This window comes from Balaenoptera borealis, assembly GCF_965194805.1.
Source record: "Balaenoptera borealis genome assembly, chromosome: 6".
Lineage (NCBI taxonomy): Eukaryota > Metazoa > Chordata > Mammalia > Artiodactyla > Balaenopteridae > Balaenoptera > Balaenoptera borealis.
Window position 1 is genome coordinate 122,649,966 of NC_138863.1, and position 18,423 is coordinate 122,668,388.

General features: G+C 40.9%; 2 protein-coding genes and 1 long non-coding RNA gene across 3 annotated transcripts in view; 1 reads left to right on the top strand and 2 right to left on the bottom strand.

Annotated features, from left to right (window-relative positions):
* The window catches only part of CNTNAP5 (contactin associated protein family member 5), an 862,652-nt gene that overhangs the window by 395,097 nt on the left and 449,132 nt on the right, over positions 1–18,423 (top strand). Inside the window, exon 5 of the mRNA XM_082397815.1 lies at positions 16,970–17,173. Coding sequence (XP_082253941.1) covers positions 16,970–17,173 — 204 coding nt within the window. The remainder of the gene's footprint in view (positions 1–16,969; positions 17,174–18,423) is intronic.
* The window catches only part of LOC309631478, a 571,739-nt gene that overhangs the window by 294,388 nt on the left and 258,928 nt on the right, over positions 1–18,423 (bottom strand). The gene's annotated exons all lie outside the window — the stretch shown is intronic.
* Positions 1–18,423, bottom strand: part of LOC309631460 (uncharacterized protein) — a 166,246-nt gene that overhangs the window by 100,015 nt on the left and 47,808 nt on the right. The gene's annotated exons all lie outside the window — the stretch shown is intronic.

Genomic DNA, 18,423 nt, shown 5'->3' on the forward strand with positions numbered 1-18,423 from the left:
ACAACATTCATTTAGCACTTGAGATATACTACGAATCATACAAAGCTCTGGGGCTTTAAGGAAAATAAGACCTTTTTCCGGACTTCTTTAAGTCCTGTATTTTTCCTTTGGAACATTCTTTATGATTGCATTTCATAAGTTAATTGTGTACTTTTTTTTTGACATCTGTCTCTTCCTATTTGACTCCCGTGTCTTGGCTATTGTAAATAGTGCTGCAATGAACATTGGGGTACATGCATCTTTTTGAATTATAGTTTTCTCCAGATATACACCTAGAAGTGGGTTCGCTGGATCAAGCTGCTGCTTTTTTCTGAAATATCCTCATTCCCCTTCACTGGGATGACTCCTGATGGCCATTCACCACCCAGATCAAATGTCACCGGGTCTCTGACTCCCAGACCATGTCATGTGACCTCATTTTATGAGCTTCAATTCTAGGTCCCATCTTGTTAAATTAAAATTACCTGGTGCTTCCTTGCCTAATAACTAGTCTCTTTATGGAACATGACAGAATCATGTCCTAACTCTGCTACCTGAGACCTAGATCAGTGTCTGACATCTGCTGTATGCTCCCCGGATATTTGATGTTTTGGCTCAAGAGCCTAACCATCCTTACTCATTTCCGAAAGTTTTTATTGTAATTTAAAAAAAAATTATATAGTCTTTTTTTAAAAAACTTTTATTTTATTTATTTTTTTATACAACAGGTTCTTATTAGTTATCCATTTTATACATATTAGTGTATATGTGTCAATCCCAATCTCCCAATTCATCAGTTATATACTCTTTTTTAAAAATAATTAATTGATTAATTTATTTTTGGCTGTGTTGGGTCTTCGTTTCTGTGCGAGGGCTTTCTCTAGTTGTGGCAAGCGGGCCTCTCACTCTTCATCGCGGTGCGTGGGCCTCTCACTATCGCGGCCTCTCTTGTTGTGGAGCACAGGCTCCAGACGCGCAGGCTCGGTAATTGTGGCTCATGGGCCTAGTTGCTCCGCGGCATGTGGGATCTTCCCAGACCAGGGCTCGAACCCGTGTCCCCTGCGTTGGCAGGCAGATTCTCAACCACTGCACCACCAGGGAAGCCCTATATACTCTTTTTAATGAGTCCTCTTTTCTCTTCTATGTATTTTATAGGTAATGAAAATTTTTAGCTTATGAGAATCTTCCTTATATATGGTTTCTTTATTACCTCACATTTTTTCTCATCAATAATTGAGAATATCATGGTTGTAATTCCTAAACTGAAGGTGTTTGAAGCCTCCTAAACCCATTCTGGTATATTCCATTTTAAAATCTCTAGAAGTAAAAGCGTGTCTCCATTTTCCCTAAGTATTTATGTTTTTTAAATCTTTTCTCTTTGATTGCCTTCATTCCCTTTTATAAATGTCAGGGTGACTGTTCCACTTTACCAAGGTTCCTTTTGCTTCCACGTCCCCAGGGCCATCTTTTTGCCATGGTCACAGTGATGCTCAGAGAAACAGATTTCTTTTGTGTGTTCAGATATGAATACTTGAACAAATGGTCTGCTCTTAAAAAGATGAACCTTCCTGCAAACACTCTTGACTTCTCTGAGCCTCTGTTTCTCGTCTATAAATGAGAGTGGTAATTATTTTAAAGTCGACTATGTCATTTTTGAGTTTTGATGTATCAAGCCTAGAGCAGAGTATGTAGCGAAGAGTCTGTGCTTAGTAAGTGACGGCTAGTATTAATGTAGGTGTAGATTCATAGAGGACATTCCTGTATTGCCAGTATAAGTGGTCTTTTTGGGAAACATTAATCATATTCTCTACCAGGCAAGGGCCGTCTCGTCTCAAATTCAGATCTCTGTTTGCTGTTGCTTTCACTTCTGTTGTCATAATCTTTGGGATCTCAATTTCCTGCCATTTTCAGGTTCTCTGTCTCTGCTCAAGAGTAGGATTTGATGTGACCTGCCTCTGCATTCTACAAAGACTCAAACACAGGAGGTCTTCCCCTATTATGATTACTACTAATTCCATGAAGTAAATATCAATCATTCCATGGTAAACCAAGAAGATAATTGTCGCATCTTTATAGATAGTTATTTTGAACAAGTTATGCCCTCTTGCTGTCTGTCAAGTTCATTCTGGCTATGCCACGTCTCCCATGTATGGAGGGATACCTGACAGCCTAGCTTGCTACGTTATATTCTCCTAAGAATTAGCAAATACCTCCTACATTACATTTTTCCACCTGTGTCACCTCTATTGTCAATGAGGGCATCTGGTTTTTAAGTTTTCCATGAGTGTTTTCTCTCTCTGATCAGTTTTCAGACTGATTAGTCTTTGGTCAAACACATTCATGCCGGTGAACCAAGCAAATAAAGGACATAGGTCCTGCTACATTGTTGAGTTGGTGATATAAAGATGCACACATGAAATGAAGATGTCAATATAGAATTGTCTTAAATAAATCATCTTTGATAGAAACTGTGATAGAAGAAGAGATGGGAAAATGAGGAGAATCATTCTTAGTTGTAATTCATGGCTACTCTTCCTGGGAGAGAGAGCCAGTATCTTCCCCATTGGTGTCAGTTATTCATCATTAAATTAGCAATTGCCATTAGAAATTCCACCAGCATCACCATCAACACGGCGTCCCCCACTGTCAGTTACGACGCACCGTGCGGTGCAACACACACGCCAAAGCTCACAACAATCTTTTAAGATAAGAATTACCACTCCTAGGTATATAGAAAAGAAAACTGAACTTTATAAAGGTGAAGTGACTTTAGATAGGCAATTTGCATCCTGAGCCAAATATTTCTTCTGAGCTCTAAAAATATGTATTCATTTGCCTGATGGATGTCTCCATTTGCTCATGTCATAAACAGCTCAAATTGAACACATCCCAAAGGGAACTCTTAATCAACTCCGACTACACTCAGCATCTTCTTGTGGTCTTTCTCATCTCAATAAATACACCAGTTGCCCAAACCAGACCTGAGAATCTTTCTTGAAATCTTTCCTTTCCCTTACTTCCCACAGTAAATTCAACAGCAAGTTCTATCAGTATTGCATCCAAAAATCATCCCAAATACTTCCATTTCTTTTCATCATCACAGTCACTAGCTTAGTTCATTTACATCATCTATCATCTGAATTTTAAACTTAGCAACCTACTTTCACTCCTCTTTTCTTTTAGTCCATTATCTCTGCGACAGCCTGCAGGATCATCATGAAATACAGAGCTGAACCACTTCCTGCTGGAAACCTTTTGATGCCTTCTGCCTGTACTTAGGAACAAAGTCCTGTGAAGAAAGAACAGGACTGGAGGACCTGGCCTCTGCCCACTTCACTGGCCTTACTGTCCAGCAATATCCTTTCTTCTCTGGGCTCAGACACTACTGGCCTCTGTCCTGCCCTCTGTGATGCCATGTTCTCACCTATCTCAGGACCTTCTAGCTGGAATGCTCCTCCCTCCCTCTGACTTCTTCAGCTCATCTCTTAATAAGCCTCAGCTTTATTATCATCTTCTCAGACACATGCCCACTGAGTCCCAATTTAAATAAGGTTACTCTTATTTTTCTATCTTAAGACATACCATTCTTTTCTTTCAAAGCATCTGTTTGAGCTGTTCTAACAGAACACCATAGAGTGAGTGGCTTATAAACAAGATAAATCCATTTCTCACAGTTCTGGAGGTTGGAAAATCCAAGATCAAGGCACAGCAATTGATGTGTCTGGTGAGGGCTCACTTCTTGGTTCATAGATGTTCATTTCTCACTAAGTCCTAACCTGGTAGAAGGGGCAAGGGAGCTCTCCGGGGCCTCTTTGATAAGGCCACTAACTCATTCATGAGGGTCCCACCCTCATGACCTAGCACCTCCCAAAGATCCCTCCTGCAAATACCATCTCATTGGGGATTAGGTTTCAACATGTTATTTATGAATTTTGGATGAGTACAAACATTTAGTGTATAGCAATCACTATCTACCTATCTGTCTATCATCTATCTATAAAATATCTATCTCTGTCTCTATGTAGAAAGAGAGAAGGAGAAAGACATTAGATAGACAGATAAATAGATATCTAATAGCTGTTTACATGTGCATTTCATTGTGAATTACCTGTCTCACCTACCGGTTTATGAGCTCCACAAGGTTAAGGACCATACCTACTTAGATACCCAGTTCTCAGCACAGAACAAGGCCCGTTTCAATTAAATCAATTGAAATGTTGAATGAACAACTTCCCCAAAGTGACACAGTCTGTACTGTTCCTATCTCCTTGGGCTTTCCACTATATGTCTGGAAGTATTTAGTCATATGACATGGGGAACTTTTATTAGAGGGAAAGCATCATATTCAATTTTCTAATACCCATAATATTTTTTATTCACAAGACCAAAGTGAGCAACCTACAGTTCCTGAGCATATGTAGTTAAGATGTCAAGGGACAAAGTTTAGCTGTTGCCCAGTCCAGGAGTTCCTGGGCTAATACTCTTTGATTTTTCACTTGTGTTCTGAAGCCTAACTGTACATAAGAATCACCTGGGGACATATATTTGTAAATACATACTCTGACCGTACTCCATCTAAATCATAATCACTGTAAGGGCCCCAGCATAAGCATTTTTTTTTTCTGTTCCTACGTAAGTGTTATATGGAGCCAAAATTTAAAACTCTTGTTGCAAAATCCTCTTTGAACTCTGAGAGTCAGTTCATCTTAGGCAATACTGTCATTTTCATGTCTGTGATTGCTAATCTTAAGGATTTTCAGTGTCACATAAACACGTTTAAAGGCAGTATGCTATGGTAATATTAAACAGATGGGTTCTACACTCAAACCACCAGAGATATAAACTTAGCTTTATCACCCACTGATTGTATAATCTCGGACAATCTTGGGTCCTCTGTGGACACAGTTTCTTTTTTGATGAAGGGAATGGTAATAATAGTGATCATTTCATATATACAAATTACTTAAAATAGTGCTTGGCATGTGAGAAGCATTCACAGAGTGTTAGCTGTGTTCATCATTACCTTCATCTGATAATTAAGCTGGTTACCAAACTTCTCCCTCTTTTACCTTTCCCTCCTATTCAGGACCACACAGCCACCTGTACCTCAAAGGAAGGGGGTAAACATTTTTACATACCAGGTTTCTAAAGGTTCCAACACCTTCATCAGGCCATCTGGAGACTTCAGGCTATGTGGACTTCTGTCCGGGGTCTTCTTTTGAATTTCTTTTAAACAAGGAACACTAATCGATTTTAAAAGCATTACATAAATTCTGATAAGATATAATGATCTGTCAGGCTTCCCTCATTAAAAATTACAGCCATCATTTTCTATCTCCAGTTACCTTCTTTCCACACAAAACAGACTGGCTCCTATTTCGTTAATTATTGCCAAGTTGTGTCATCCAAAATTCATCAGGCTCAGGGTTGAAGTCATATTCTCTTTCCCCACGTAAATCTCTTTGTCATTCCAGCTTCAGCTGCCCTCTTTATTGTTGGTCTCATCATCTGGGGCCATTTATCACACATGGTAGAGACCACAGAGTCGTATATTTCATCCTTGGCATGCTAAGACCCATGTGGCCATATCACAGGGAACCTCAAGGCTGAGTTAATAGCGTGCAAACCCTGGGGAAGAGGAGGTATGGGGTGGCAGCAGTCAGACCTGGGGGCTTGGAGGCCCCTGTGGAAGCCTTGAATCCCACTTTGGAAATCAGAGCATTTTATCATTCATTGCAACTCTTTCATTCTATAGATGAGGAAATGATGACCCAGAAAATTTCATAAAAATAAGTTAATTAAAAAGAATGAGATCTGCCTACTCTTCTTTCTCTTAGTTCATCTAGGAATCACTGAACAATCTCTTCTGTGAAGAGACAAATACACATATATATGTAATAAAAACACGTTAAATAAAAAACACTGCAGTATGCTACCTTAAGTCAACTTTTCTGATCTGTCTTAAACAGCTTCACTGATTGATTCAGAGTCTTAAAATCCCTTCCACAGACAATAAACGTTACTGAGTAACCCCCCCACCTCTGCTCAGCTTTGAAGACAGAGAAATAAGTAACACAACCTCTGCTCTTTTGGAACTCAAAGATTTTTAGTAACTTCGAAAAGCAGACAAGTAAATGCTTGTAGTGGAGGTTGAAGAAACCAAGTCTTTTGTAAGGCTAGCAAATGAAGGGAAAACCCACAGCTAACAAGTTTCCTGATGAATTAATGTCCTGCTGCCCAGGGTGTGATTTGACCAACTATATCCCTCTGAGTCCCATGACCCATATGCTAACAGTGATCATTTTAAAGGAAAACATAAAAGGAAAAATGACCTAATACTTAGATCAACCACTTAATGCAGCAGTGGGTTCCCACACAAATGCCAAGGGCTTGCCTCCTACAGTTTGTTTTATGTTTACTGACTGTTGAAATTGTCACTGGAGTGATTTACTGTGATTCTCCCACTGGCCTCCTGGCACTAAGTTCTGTAGATTTTGCCCAGATAGAATCATTAACAAAGAGCATTCAATTTCCCCTAAATGTAAAAACATGATAAATCTTTTATTTTAGACAAAATAACAAAGAGTTGGGGGCAGAGGGGCGATGGTAGCTCTCCTCCCATTTTGACACTTAGTTAAATGTCTCATTATGGGAACACTTTCAGGGAGCGATTATGTTGTTACTGAACCCAAGTTGGTGTGCTCAATGCACAGTGGGTCCAAATAATACTGAAACGTCAGAGTTTGGAGCAGAGAAAAGTTTATTGCAGGGCCATGCAAGGAGAACAAGTGGCTCATGCCCGTCAAAAACCCCAAACCGCCCAAAGGGTTTCAGCAGAGTATCTTTAAAGGCAAGGTGAAGGAGGGGTGTGGTTGGTTGGTGCAAACTTCTTGATGCAGAATCCTTTGTTCTTGCAGCGGTCCACGCAGGTCAGGTCACAATGCTCCTGTAACTTTTATCTCTACATGAATGGAAAAGTTTTACACCCTTAAAGGTCAGAGCCTTGAGAATGGGCTGTCCTGTATATTTCAGGCTGTAGACGACATTCTTCACTTGAAGCGAAAGCAATAGAATACAAAGGTTAAAATAAAAGAAATAGACGTAATATGGAGTCAGATTTGTTCTTCACTATTATAGTGTGTTGTGGCTGAAGATCACTGAGGATCATGTGAAGCAAAGGAGCAGTTCGTAATTGAATTACGCTCTTTTCACAAGGGTAAGCTGCTCTGTAGCAGCCTTTGCCTTGATCATTCCTTCTGTGAACTTGTGAACAGGATTTATGAGACATTACCACTCCCCCGCTGAAGCCTTCTGTTAACCTGTCTGCACCTTGGGGTGACCATACGTCCCCGCCTGCTGCATATTATTTCAGTCCATGCTTGTCATCTCAGTTTTGTTATCTGCGCCCCTTTTCACTCTCCCAAGCCCCCTCTTTGGGTAATAAGTTGTAGGTATAATTACGCTTCCCTTTATTGCATACTATACCAGCAGGGAGATTCATTTGCCTTTTCAGTGTTACTGGGTCTGAGTTCCTGAATGGGACAGCCCATGTCACAATGATTTTGCATCTCACAGTTCAGCACAGTGACCAGAAAGAGTATAGAATATACCCAATAACTGCCAATGCACTTGAGAATAAACAAATGGAAAGATTTCTACTGCTTCAGAAGTTGCCTAAAATAAATACATTCATTTGGCTTAGTCTTGTAGTTAGTGAAGAGCTCGGTGGAACTGCACATTTTAGGTGTGCTCAGAGTGTTACTGAGTCCAAGCTCATACTGCTCACTGCACGACAGGCCAATAGATCGAGAGATGAGGTGTTGGGACAAGGAAGAGCAACTTTATTCGGAAAGACAACAGACCAAGAAGATGTTGGACTCGTGTCCCAAAGAACCATCTTGCCCAGGTTTGGATGCTAGTTTCTTTAAGAGGGGGAGGTGAGGCGGTAAAGCAAAAAGGCAGTAAGTTGTTGCAAATATTTCCTAGTTCCAGCCAGACTCCAGAGGGACTGGGTTAATTTCTTCCTTCCTGCAGCCATTCACAAGTGGGCCTGGTCAGGATGTTTCCTGTGAGCTTAAATACATGTATTTTAGCTTCAGCTCAGACACAGGAGGCAGGGTTCCCGGGCATGGGCCATCGTGTATACTTTAAGCTATCAGTAACATCTCTTTAGTGATTCATTTGTAGCAAAAGCAATAGAGTACAAAGTTTAAAGTAAAAGAAACAGATCCAATATGGAGTCAGATTTATTCTTCTCTATTACAAGAGGTGTCTACAAGTATAAGATCGCCAAAAAACCTAGACGTTTTAAGAAGGCAAATGTGACTGTCAGAGCAAAAAGTCTATCTGCTAAAGTTAGGATTAGAATTTAGAGTTTAGATTTTGTTTTTTGTACTACGACTGTTCTTTATGTTGTCTTCTTAAGACCTATTCTGTTTTTCCAAACTGCTCTCATGCACAGACACATCAGAAATTCTGTAAGAAAAGCTATTCTTAGGAGTTGTCATAGTTAGTTTGGAAACTTACATTTTTTTCACAGTTCATCTGAGGTTATCATGGGCCTCTGATAAGGCCTGGAAAAGTCACAGAGCTGGTGAAGGATCTCTGTAAATTTGAGTTGACTCTGGAAACCTCTGTGGTCTGTGGATTGCTAATCAAAGCCCTCAAGTGTTCAGTGCAAGTGTATGGTCTGGATAATAATCACTTTTCTTATATAACGTATCATGAGATAAGCTTTGCACTGTAATTGTATAGAAAATCGTGTTTACTGCAAACAGCCCCAGAATGAAAGGCACTGATTTTCTCAAGATGAATCGATGGTTTCTCTTGTCAACTTAGAGCTCCAGCTTTCCTTCCTGTGAGAAAACAGACTTCGTGTCACGAACACACACGAGAGCCTTTTTCAGCTCACTTGGGGATTCAAGCTCAGAGTCTTTTATTCAGTGGAGCCCTTTTTTTTAGCTAGTTTGTTGACAAGCTACCAACATCCATCAAATATGCCAGAATATGCCTCCAGAACTCTGTCTTTCTCAGACGAGAAGCTATGACAGCTGGGTCAGCAATTATGGGCCCAGTGGGAAGTCAGCCAAGTACTGACATTTCTCAGTACTGCTGGGATGGAGGGAGTGTGTGCTGGATTTATCTTGATCTAAAGGGAGAGGTTTGTGAGCTGGAGGACCTGCCCTTATCCTGAAGACTCCTTGGGTTTACAATCTACCTAACCTCAATATTCTAGTGCAATCTGCCAATGTATGACCATCTTATCAAACCACAGATTGAGTTCATTATAATGAGATTCTAAAAGTCGATTTTGAGAAAGAGGGAGAAATGGTCCACTTCAGGAAGCAAATATCTAACAGCTGTGTTCTGGCTGGCATTATATGTTTGGAAATAAAAAAAAAAGGAACTCTGGTGAGTGGTCACCATGTATCAAGGGCAGGAAAAAGGAAAAAAGAACACCCAAAAGACCACATTAGGGCTTTGTCACCTTGGCAGGAGACGACAAAATCAGGTAATTCCACTGAGAAGGAGAGGTTTGGGTAGCCAGGATTGGAATGTGCACTGACCAAATAAATAATACGGAAGAACTTTCTAAAATCCAGAGTTATTTTCTCAAAACCCAAACTGGCCATGCACTTTCCCTACTTTAAATACCTTGACAGTTATTTCTCCATTCATCTCAGTGTCCCGTTAAAACTCCTTATTTTGTTGTTAATAGGATCCTCCATTACAAACCCCTGACTCTCTCCCCAGCCTCCTGACTCCCCACTGACCTGGCTTTCTTTTACCAGAGAGGTTCTCAAACCTCACTGAGTATCAGAATCACCTAGAGGGCTTGACCACATGCAGATGGCTGGGTTCCAAGCCCAGAGTTTCTGATTTCTAGGTCTGTGGTGACGTCCTAAATCCTGTACTTCTAACCAGCTCCCTGGGGATAACAAGGGTGCAGAGAGCACACTTCTAGAATCGCTGGTCCAGCAAGTCAGACTCCTTGTGGATCTGAAATCTCATCTTCAGGAACAGCAGGCTGCTTCCCTCTGCTGGCAACGCCCTTTCTGCACACCTTACCTGCCTAACCTCCGCGCATCCCTCAGGACTTAGGCGATGCATTATGCCCTCCTGGAGGGGTTAGGCATCCTCCTTTGGGCTCCTCCAGCAACCAGTACTCATCTCTCCCCAGGGCTGTGTAATCGTGTGGTGCTGTCTCCAGCTTAGCCCTTGAGACCAGGGACCTCCACTGAGTTCACTGCTGTGCACCTGTGCTGACCACCGACCATGCCATGTGGAGGGAGCTCCATAGAGGCTCAGATACGAGAATGTCCGGGTGGAAATCGACCAGGATAGGGGGTTTGAGCTTAGTGGAGGTCATGAGGGCAGGGAGGGCATTGCATGTCTACCCTAAAGAAGTTGAGAGCTACTGCTCTGATTGAACTGGGTCTGTGAGTATAAGAGCAAGTGCAAAGAGCAGGGGCCACAAGGAAATTAATATCAACTTGTAAGGAAAAGGAAGCTTCCATTCAACATTATCTTTCCTTAAATGGGAATTTTCTTCCTTATACACACTCCCCAGGCATGCCTGATTCTCCCTGGACAGAGGCATGCAGAGTCCCCCCGTCCACGAGGTGCTCATCTCGTGTAATCTTCACACCAACCCCCCATTTTCTCATGAGGAAACATTTAGGGCTTCAGTGTCAAAAAACTCATTATCGTGTGTACGCCTTTGGGCAAGGTACATAATCTTCCCGAGCTTGGGCTTCTCCTTTTTACAAATGGGGAACAATATGGACCTCCAAGGCTGTTAAGAAGAACTTTAAATTAGGCAAAAATATGTTAATTAGTTTCTTTTTCCCTAGAGAATGCTTAATCCAAAGGAAGAAATCTGTACGAGTGGTTTAGAAAAGCTGTGATAGAGAATGCAGAGGATATATTTAGTTTTGTCAGTTATTTTCTTGGTGCCCTTAAAACTATATTCTGAGATGATCACACACTTCTTCATTTGCCAATAGGATCCTTCTTGAACCTTTATACACCTTGCAACACCTTCTTCATTTTTTTCCTGTTTCTTTTTCATATTGTTAAAGAGAATCTTGTTTCAAGATGCATGTAAAACGTTACTGAAGATGTGGATCTCCATAACCAGACCCCATGCTGCAAATTAAGTACCCAAGGAGAGGATCAGGACAAAGGGGTTATGATAATATCTAATGAGGAAAACCCAGCATATGATAGAATTGTTTTTCTTAAGAGCGATACTATAAAAATATGGTACCTTATTGCCATCATTTAAAATCTGCTGTAGCCAAGTTTGGAATCTGAGTACTTCAAATAGCTCCTGTGTCTGGGGGAATAACAAAGTATTCAGTGGGGGAAAACTTTAATCCTTGTTAAACACATTTTTTACACCGTTTCTCCATCTGTGAAATGGCTGATGAATTTTGCGTGTGACTTAATTAATATTGCAAAGGTCCAGGGTATTTGTCTGAGTTCTCTTAGATTGGCAAAGTGTTTCTCTCACTGGCCTTCAGTGGTGTTAGGAGGAAAGCTGCCACCCTTCTGAGCTCTCTAAAGATAGCCTCTCTTCTCTGCTGTCATGAGCATCTGTGAATAACTCAGGAATCGTGTCCCCAGTGGCTGAGTGCATGCCTCCAGAGAAATGAACTCTTTGAGTGTGGATAGGCAACCTGGCTCTTGTAGGGTGTGGGGTGGGGGGGTCATGGGAGAGGAAGTCAGGGGACCATTGGCAGCATCGCCCTCAGACACAGGTACTGCACTAGGTCACTAAGTCATTTCACAGGAAGTGCTCAGCTCTGAATTAATGAGATTAATACACATTGAAACCCTCTTCTCAAGGGATGCACTGTCCTGCTGGGGAGCTGGAAAACGACCAAGTATCAAAAGCTGGTTGGGAGGTGAATTATTGAGGGAGTGGCAGGGGGCTTAGTGGGAGACGAACTCATGGGAGGAAGCTGTTAGGGAGAGGGCCCAGCACTAGACTGATGAGCTGGGTGTTAGAGGACCAACCAGAGAGGAGTGGCTCTTGGGAAGGTGTTCAGCACACTCAAAACTTGGCTAAGTCCCATGCGATGGGTTGGATTCCCGGCTCAGCCATTTGCAAACTGTGTACTCCTTTTGCCATAGTGTCCTTATTTGTAAAATAGCAATAATAAAAACAGCGCATTCCTCATAGCGTTACCAAACGTAAGAACGTAAGTTCATGTGCTCAACGTACAGTGAGGCCAAACAAACTGAAACGTCAGAGTTGGGAGCAGAGAAAAGTTTATTGCAGGGCCAAGCAAGGAGAACGGGTGGCTCGTGCCCCCAACTCCCAAACTCCCCTCAGGGTTTCAGCAAAGCATTTATAAAGCCCAGGCGTGGGAGGGGGCATGGTTGGTTGTTGAAAACTTCTTGGTGTTTGAATCCTTTGTTCTTGCAGCTGTCCGCATAGGTCAGGTCATGATGTTCCTGTAAACCTCCAACAAGACAAATGCTATTCTCTATTCTGCAACTTTTTATCTTTATATGAATGAGAAAGTGTTACACCGTTGAAGGTCAGAGTCTTGAAAATGGGCTATCCTGTTTATTTCAGCCTATAGGCAACATTTTTAAAACAAAAGCAATAGAATGCAAAGGTAAAAGAAACAGATCTAATAGGGAGTCAGATTTGTTCTTCCTTATTATGATAAGTGATTGATAGGATTAAATAAGTTCATGCACAAAAAACATTTAGAGAATTACAGGGCTCGTGGTGTGTGCTCTGTACATGTTGTCCTAACCGCCCCCCCATACACACTTATGTATATGAGTATGACAGACACATAGATACACACTGAAAATACAGCATGCTTGGGGTGGGATGAGGGTTGGGGAGAGAAGTAGAGGATGAGGTGTGGAAGGAGGACAGACAGATTGAATTGAATTCTTAGTGCATTGAGTTTCCTGAAGGGCTTTAGCAAAGGTGATGTGAACATGACAGAATGGGTCAGAGGGAGGCTGCAAAAGTTGAATCCGGGAGGGCAGTTGTGGGGCTATTTTAAGAATATGGAAAGTGATGAAGGCTTGGAGGAATGCCTGCTCAATGCAATGTGAGGGATACTGAACCCCAGGCTCAAACAGATTTCCTTTATACCATGTTCTTGATACCATCTTTACATCATGCTTCAAATCTTTACCACTGTAGTAATATCTTTGGATTAATGATGGAATGAGGGAATGGGATGTTATTGAGTGACTATTCATTTCCAGGTATGATTTCTGTAATTCTCATAATGGCTTTTAGGGTAGGTTTCTCTTAGCTCTATTATACGGATAGGATACTGAAACTCGGAGAAGTCAAGAAGGTTGCCTCAAGTCCCCCAGCTAGTAAATAGCAATACCAGAGTTGAAACCCGGGTCTGTGAGACTTCAACAATATATTTTTTTTCCCATCCTATTGATTGGCTCAGTTTCCTTAAGATCTCATGGCAACATGGAGCTGTGTTTTCTTAGAGGTAACCTATGTCATCACTGCTTATGGCATCGATTAAGTCCCTACATCAGCTAGACATCAGAGGGATTGAAATGAAGATCATGAATGCTGGGATGGATTGGAGAGAGAGGAGATAGGGTCTTGGAGTGGAGTGTCTGGGTGCTGCAGACCGAGACAACCAGATCAGGGCGTCTCTTGTCAGCAGTAACTCAAGATTCCATGCTTATTTATGTCAGAACTCACCTCACTTTCATAGTCATATACAGTGTTTGAGCTTTAAACTGTTCCCATAGCACTGGGTGCTCCCTTCTATTTTAGCTCACAACATATTAGTGTCACGGCCCGCCAACTGTATATGCCATGCTCCCTCACTCAGCACTAAAGCTCCTAAGGACCCAGTTCGTAACCCAGAGTCTGGTGTAGAGCCAGAGGGGAGGCATCAGAGGAGACCATGAAGATACAGGTGCAGACCCTGCACCCAAAGAATTTCAAGTAGAGTTTGAGAAGCTGAAATATGGCAGAACAGGAAACTTGGAGCCAGCTTGCATTGCCTGGGCAGTAAACTGTTGAATCAAAAAGTGAAATAGCATTATTTTGGGTGAGAAAGTGGGGTGCCAACACTGGGGTGGAATGCAAAGTCCTCCATGTATCCTAAACACTACTAATACTCCTACTATCTGTTATTGGTTTAACACAAATAACGTGACAGACATGATGGCATCCCTTTGTACAAATTGTCACTTTGTATGGATAAGCACATTTAATGCTCACAGCAGTCTTCTCTGAAGGGTGTAATTACCCCACTTTATAGATGAGGAAGTCAAGGCTTAGGGATGTAGAGATGCCAAAGCAACACAGTTAACAAGTTATGACCATCACAGCTTAACATCCGTGATCTTACCTGCATTACGATCCTCATTATTCTATGATGGATGCCGGCTTGCTATCTGTAGCCTCCATTTGGTTTTCGTAGAGTCTGGTTCAGAGGACAGAGGCAGGAACATGGGTGGGGTGATATGGGGAGAGTCTGAGAGAGCGGGGGATTTGTGAAAATCCCTCTGTACCTGGACTGTTTCATTTTAGGGTCTCGGGAGTCATCAGCAAGCTTTTGGTTAGAACCACTTTATTCCAGAGGAATAAATTGTGAAATGGTATTTTTAAATTAATTACAGGAAAAGTATGATTTCATTTTTATTTTCATTTCAAAATTTCAGCTTTCCAAAGGATGTTTCTATATGCTTAGTCAAAAAAAAAACCCCTTAATTTATCACTGTGTATGTTCAAAGTGAGGATTTTAATTGCTTGGTGAATAATAAAAAATTGAGTTATCCCAAGTACTTGATTTCAAATAAGAATAATTTCACCCCCCCACACACCCATTCGCCACCATCCCACCCACATAAGATGGTATATAATGAATCTGTTTTAAGCTATAATTAAATAGCCTTAACGTTTTTCTATTATAAAAGTAATAAAAGTTTTTTGTAAAACTTTTTATGATGAAAAACTAGGAAAAGTAATGTAAAAATAACCTATAATGACACCTCCTAGATAGAGTCACTATTAATTTATTTTAAAGGCTATTTTTTAGAGCAGTTTAGATTCACAGCAAAATAAAAAGGAAGGTACAGGGATTTCCCATATACCCCCAGCTCCCCAAAATGCAAGTTCCCCTCCCCAATTATCAGCGACCCCCATCAGAGTGGTACATTTATTACAATTGATGAACCTACGTTGACAAATTGTAATCACCCAAAGCCCATAGTTTACATTATGGTTCACTATTGTAGTTGTATATTCTGTGAGTTTAGACAACTGTATAATAACATGTATCCATCATTATAGTATCATAGAGTATTTTCAGTGCCCTAGAAATGCTCTATGCTGTGCCAATTTATTTTTCCCTCCCATTAACCCCTGGCCTCCACTGATCTTTTTACTGTCCCATAGTTTTGCTTTTTCTAGAATGTCATATAGTTGGACTCATACAGTAGACTTTTCAGATTGGCTTTTTTCACTAAGTGATATGGACTTAAGTTTTTTTTTTTCTTTTCTTTTTTTCATGGCTTGATAGTTCATTTCTTTTTAGTGTTGTATAATATTCCAGTGTCTCAGTGTACCATCGTTTAGTTATCCATTCACCTGCTGAAGGACATCTTGGTTGCTTCTGGTATTTGGCAATTATGAATGAAGCTGCTATAAACATCTGCGTGCAGGTTTTTGTGTGGACGTGAGTTTTCAGCTCCTTTGAGTAAATACCAAGGAGCTAGGTTGCTGGATAGTATGGTAAGAGTACACTTAGTTTTGTAAGAAACCACCGAACTGTCTTCCATTGGCTGTACCATCTCGCATTCCCACCGGCAATGAAGCAGAGTTCCTGTTGCCCCACATCCTCACCAGCACTTGGTGGTGTCAGTGTTCCAGAGTTAGACCATTCTAATAGGTGTGCAGTTAACAGCATCTCATTATTTTAATTTGCATTTCCCTGGTGACATGTGACGTGGAGCATCTTTTCAGATACTTATTTGTCATCGGTAGATATTCTTTGGTGAGGCGAGACTCCTCATATTTGAAAGTTGCTAAGAGACTAGATCTTAAAAGTTCTCATCACAAGAAATAAAATTCTATAACTATGTATGGTGACAAACGTTAACTACACTTTTTTGCAGTGATCATCTTAAAATATATACAAATATCTAATAATTATGCTGTACACTTGAAGCTAATATAACGTTGTAGGTCAATTATGCATCATTCAAAAAGAAAAAGAAAATCCTTATTAGCTTTTCGGCCTACAATTTTCAGATATGTTTATACACATCTACTACATAAGCTTATCTAAATTATGATTACCGGGCCTTCTCTTTTTGCTTTCACAATAACGAATGAACATTTTTGTATGTGAAAACGAAAATGATAGATACCATCAGCACAAGATAAGGCAGTCATGAGAAGGATGCAAGATATTTGCCCTCTCTGTTCAAATAGTAAGTCTTCTTTTACTGCATATTCTTTTCCATTGAACCAAAAGGGAACCTCAGAATCCTTCTCAGTGCAGATCTAGGAAGACAGTACTATTCAGAGCTGAAATAATAAGCTATATATTTCATCTCCAACCTTGAGCCTGAGACGATGGGATTAAAGTGACTCCAACTATCAGAAGCAAATTATTAAGGAGGATAAATCATGAGAGATTATTACAACCAGGCATTTGACACAATAGAGCTTGACAAAGGTACCTGTGGTATTCGCACCCTGTCCCTTCAAGCAAAAGCTGACAGCACTAATGAGAGCTTTTACTTCTCAGCTAATGATCAGTTCACTCTGACTGTGTGATGGCTGCTTGTAAATGAATATTTCCCCTGAATCTAATTAGATTGGGTCTAGACTCTATGTTTCCCAGTGAGTCGGTACCTTATAGACGTCAGGAACATTTCTATTAATTGGACAACTAAGATGGGAAAGAAGGAAAAGCAATTCTGAGGATGTACTCTGATTTTTCTCCCCCTCTCTCTTTGTGCCTAGAATCAGACATCGCCGACTTTGATGGCCGAAGCTCCCTTCTGTACAGGTTCAATCAGAAACTGATGAGTACTCTCAAAGATGTGATCTCCCTGAAGTTTAAGAGCATGCAGGGAGATGGGGTCCTGTTCCACGGAGAAGGACAGCGCGGGGACCACATCACCCTGGAGCTCCAGAAGGGGAGGCTTGCCCTGCACCTCAACTTGGGTAGGTCCCTGCCCATGTCAGGCTACGGGGAAATCCTTTTGCAGCAGGTCAGCATTCCTTATCCTCCTAGTGTATCAGTTAGAAGTTCCTGGATCACAGTCTAAGTGACATATTTTCCTTATGCAGGTTGGAGAAGAAAAATACCATGTTTAAGCCATAAACAGCATTCTTTAAACAAGGTAATTTTGGTAGGTAGGGAGAGCTACAAGCTAATTGTTTGTTCTTTCTTTTTCTTGCTCTTCCTTTTTCTTCCTTTCTTTCTTTCTTTCTTTCTCTTTCTTTCATCTTTCTTTCTTTCTCTACATATTTCTCTTTTTTTAGTAATGAACTTTAGCTTGAGCAAGTTTAAACACACACGCGTACACACACACACACACACACACACACACACACACACACGTATTATAATGAGGCTTTTGCTCACAGTCTATTGTAATTGTTACATTTATGAAAGTTAAGTTCCGGGGGAAAATGGAGGAAAAACATTTTAATATCTTTCCTGGTTTGTTTGTTTGTTTTTTGTTTTCATTTGTTTTTGTTTTTTTGTGGGGGAATAAGGGGGTCATATGTATGGCATCTAAGTTTCTGGGCATTCCCATGTCTTATTAAGGGAAATACTGTTTTCTTTAAGTGTCCGGGCTGTGCCAGGGTGAGCCCTAGATTTGCCAAGTGCCAGCTAATTTAGTAGAGAATACCCTCCTGCCTTCTCTGTGTTTAGGACTCAGGCTTCCGCTGTAGGCTGGCATCCATCATCCCTGCCTCACTACTGGCAGCTCTGCATTTCTTTGTAATCAACTTCCTATCCCAGGGGAAGAAAGGGAGAGGGTCAGCCTCCTTTATGTGAAAGGTGCTTTGGAAGGAAGTATGAGCCAAGTGCAGAAGGCAGGGAACAGAGTTCCCAAAGATGAAAAGGCAAACCAAAAAAGCTCTACTGGAGAAAAAGAAACCAGGACAAAGGTTTAGTCTGATGAAAAAGAAAGTGACCATTTTTTATAAGAGTGAGTCCCTTCCTCCCATTGAAAATGTATTAGTTTTAGCGGAAGGGGTGGAGAGTATATTTGTGGAAGAGAATTATCACCCATCACCAAGTATTCCCTATCAAGTAGTAAAGATGGAAAGTCATGGCAGAATTCAGTTTGTAAGCTCAAGTTGGATGAAAGACTGGAAAAATCACTGATAGGTTTTATCTTTTAGTAATTATTATTTAGTAATCAATTATTTTAGTAATTAGCATAAAAATGAAGATTATT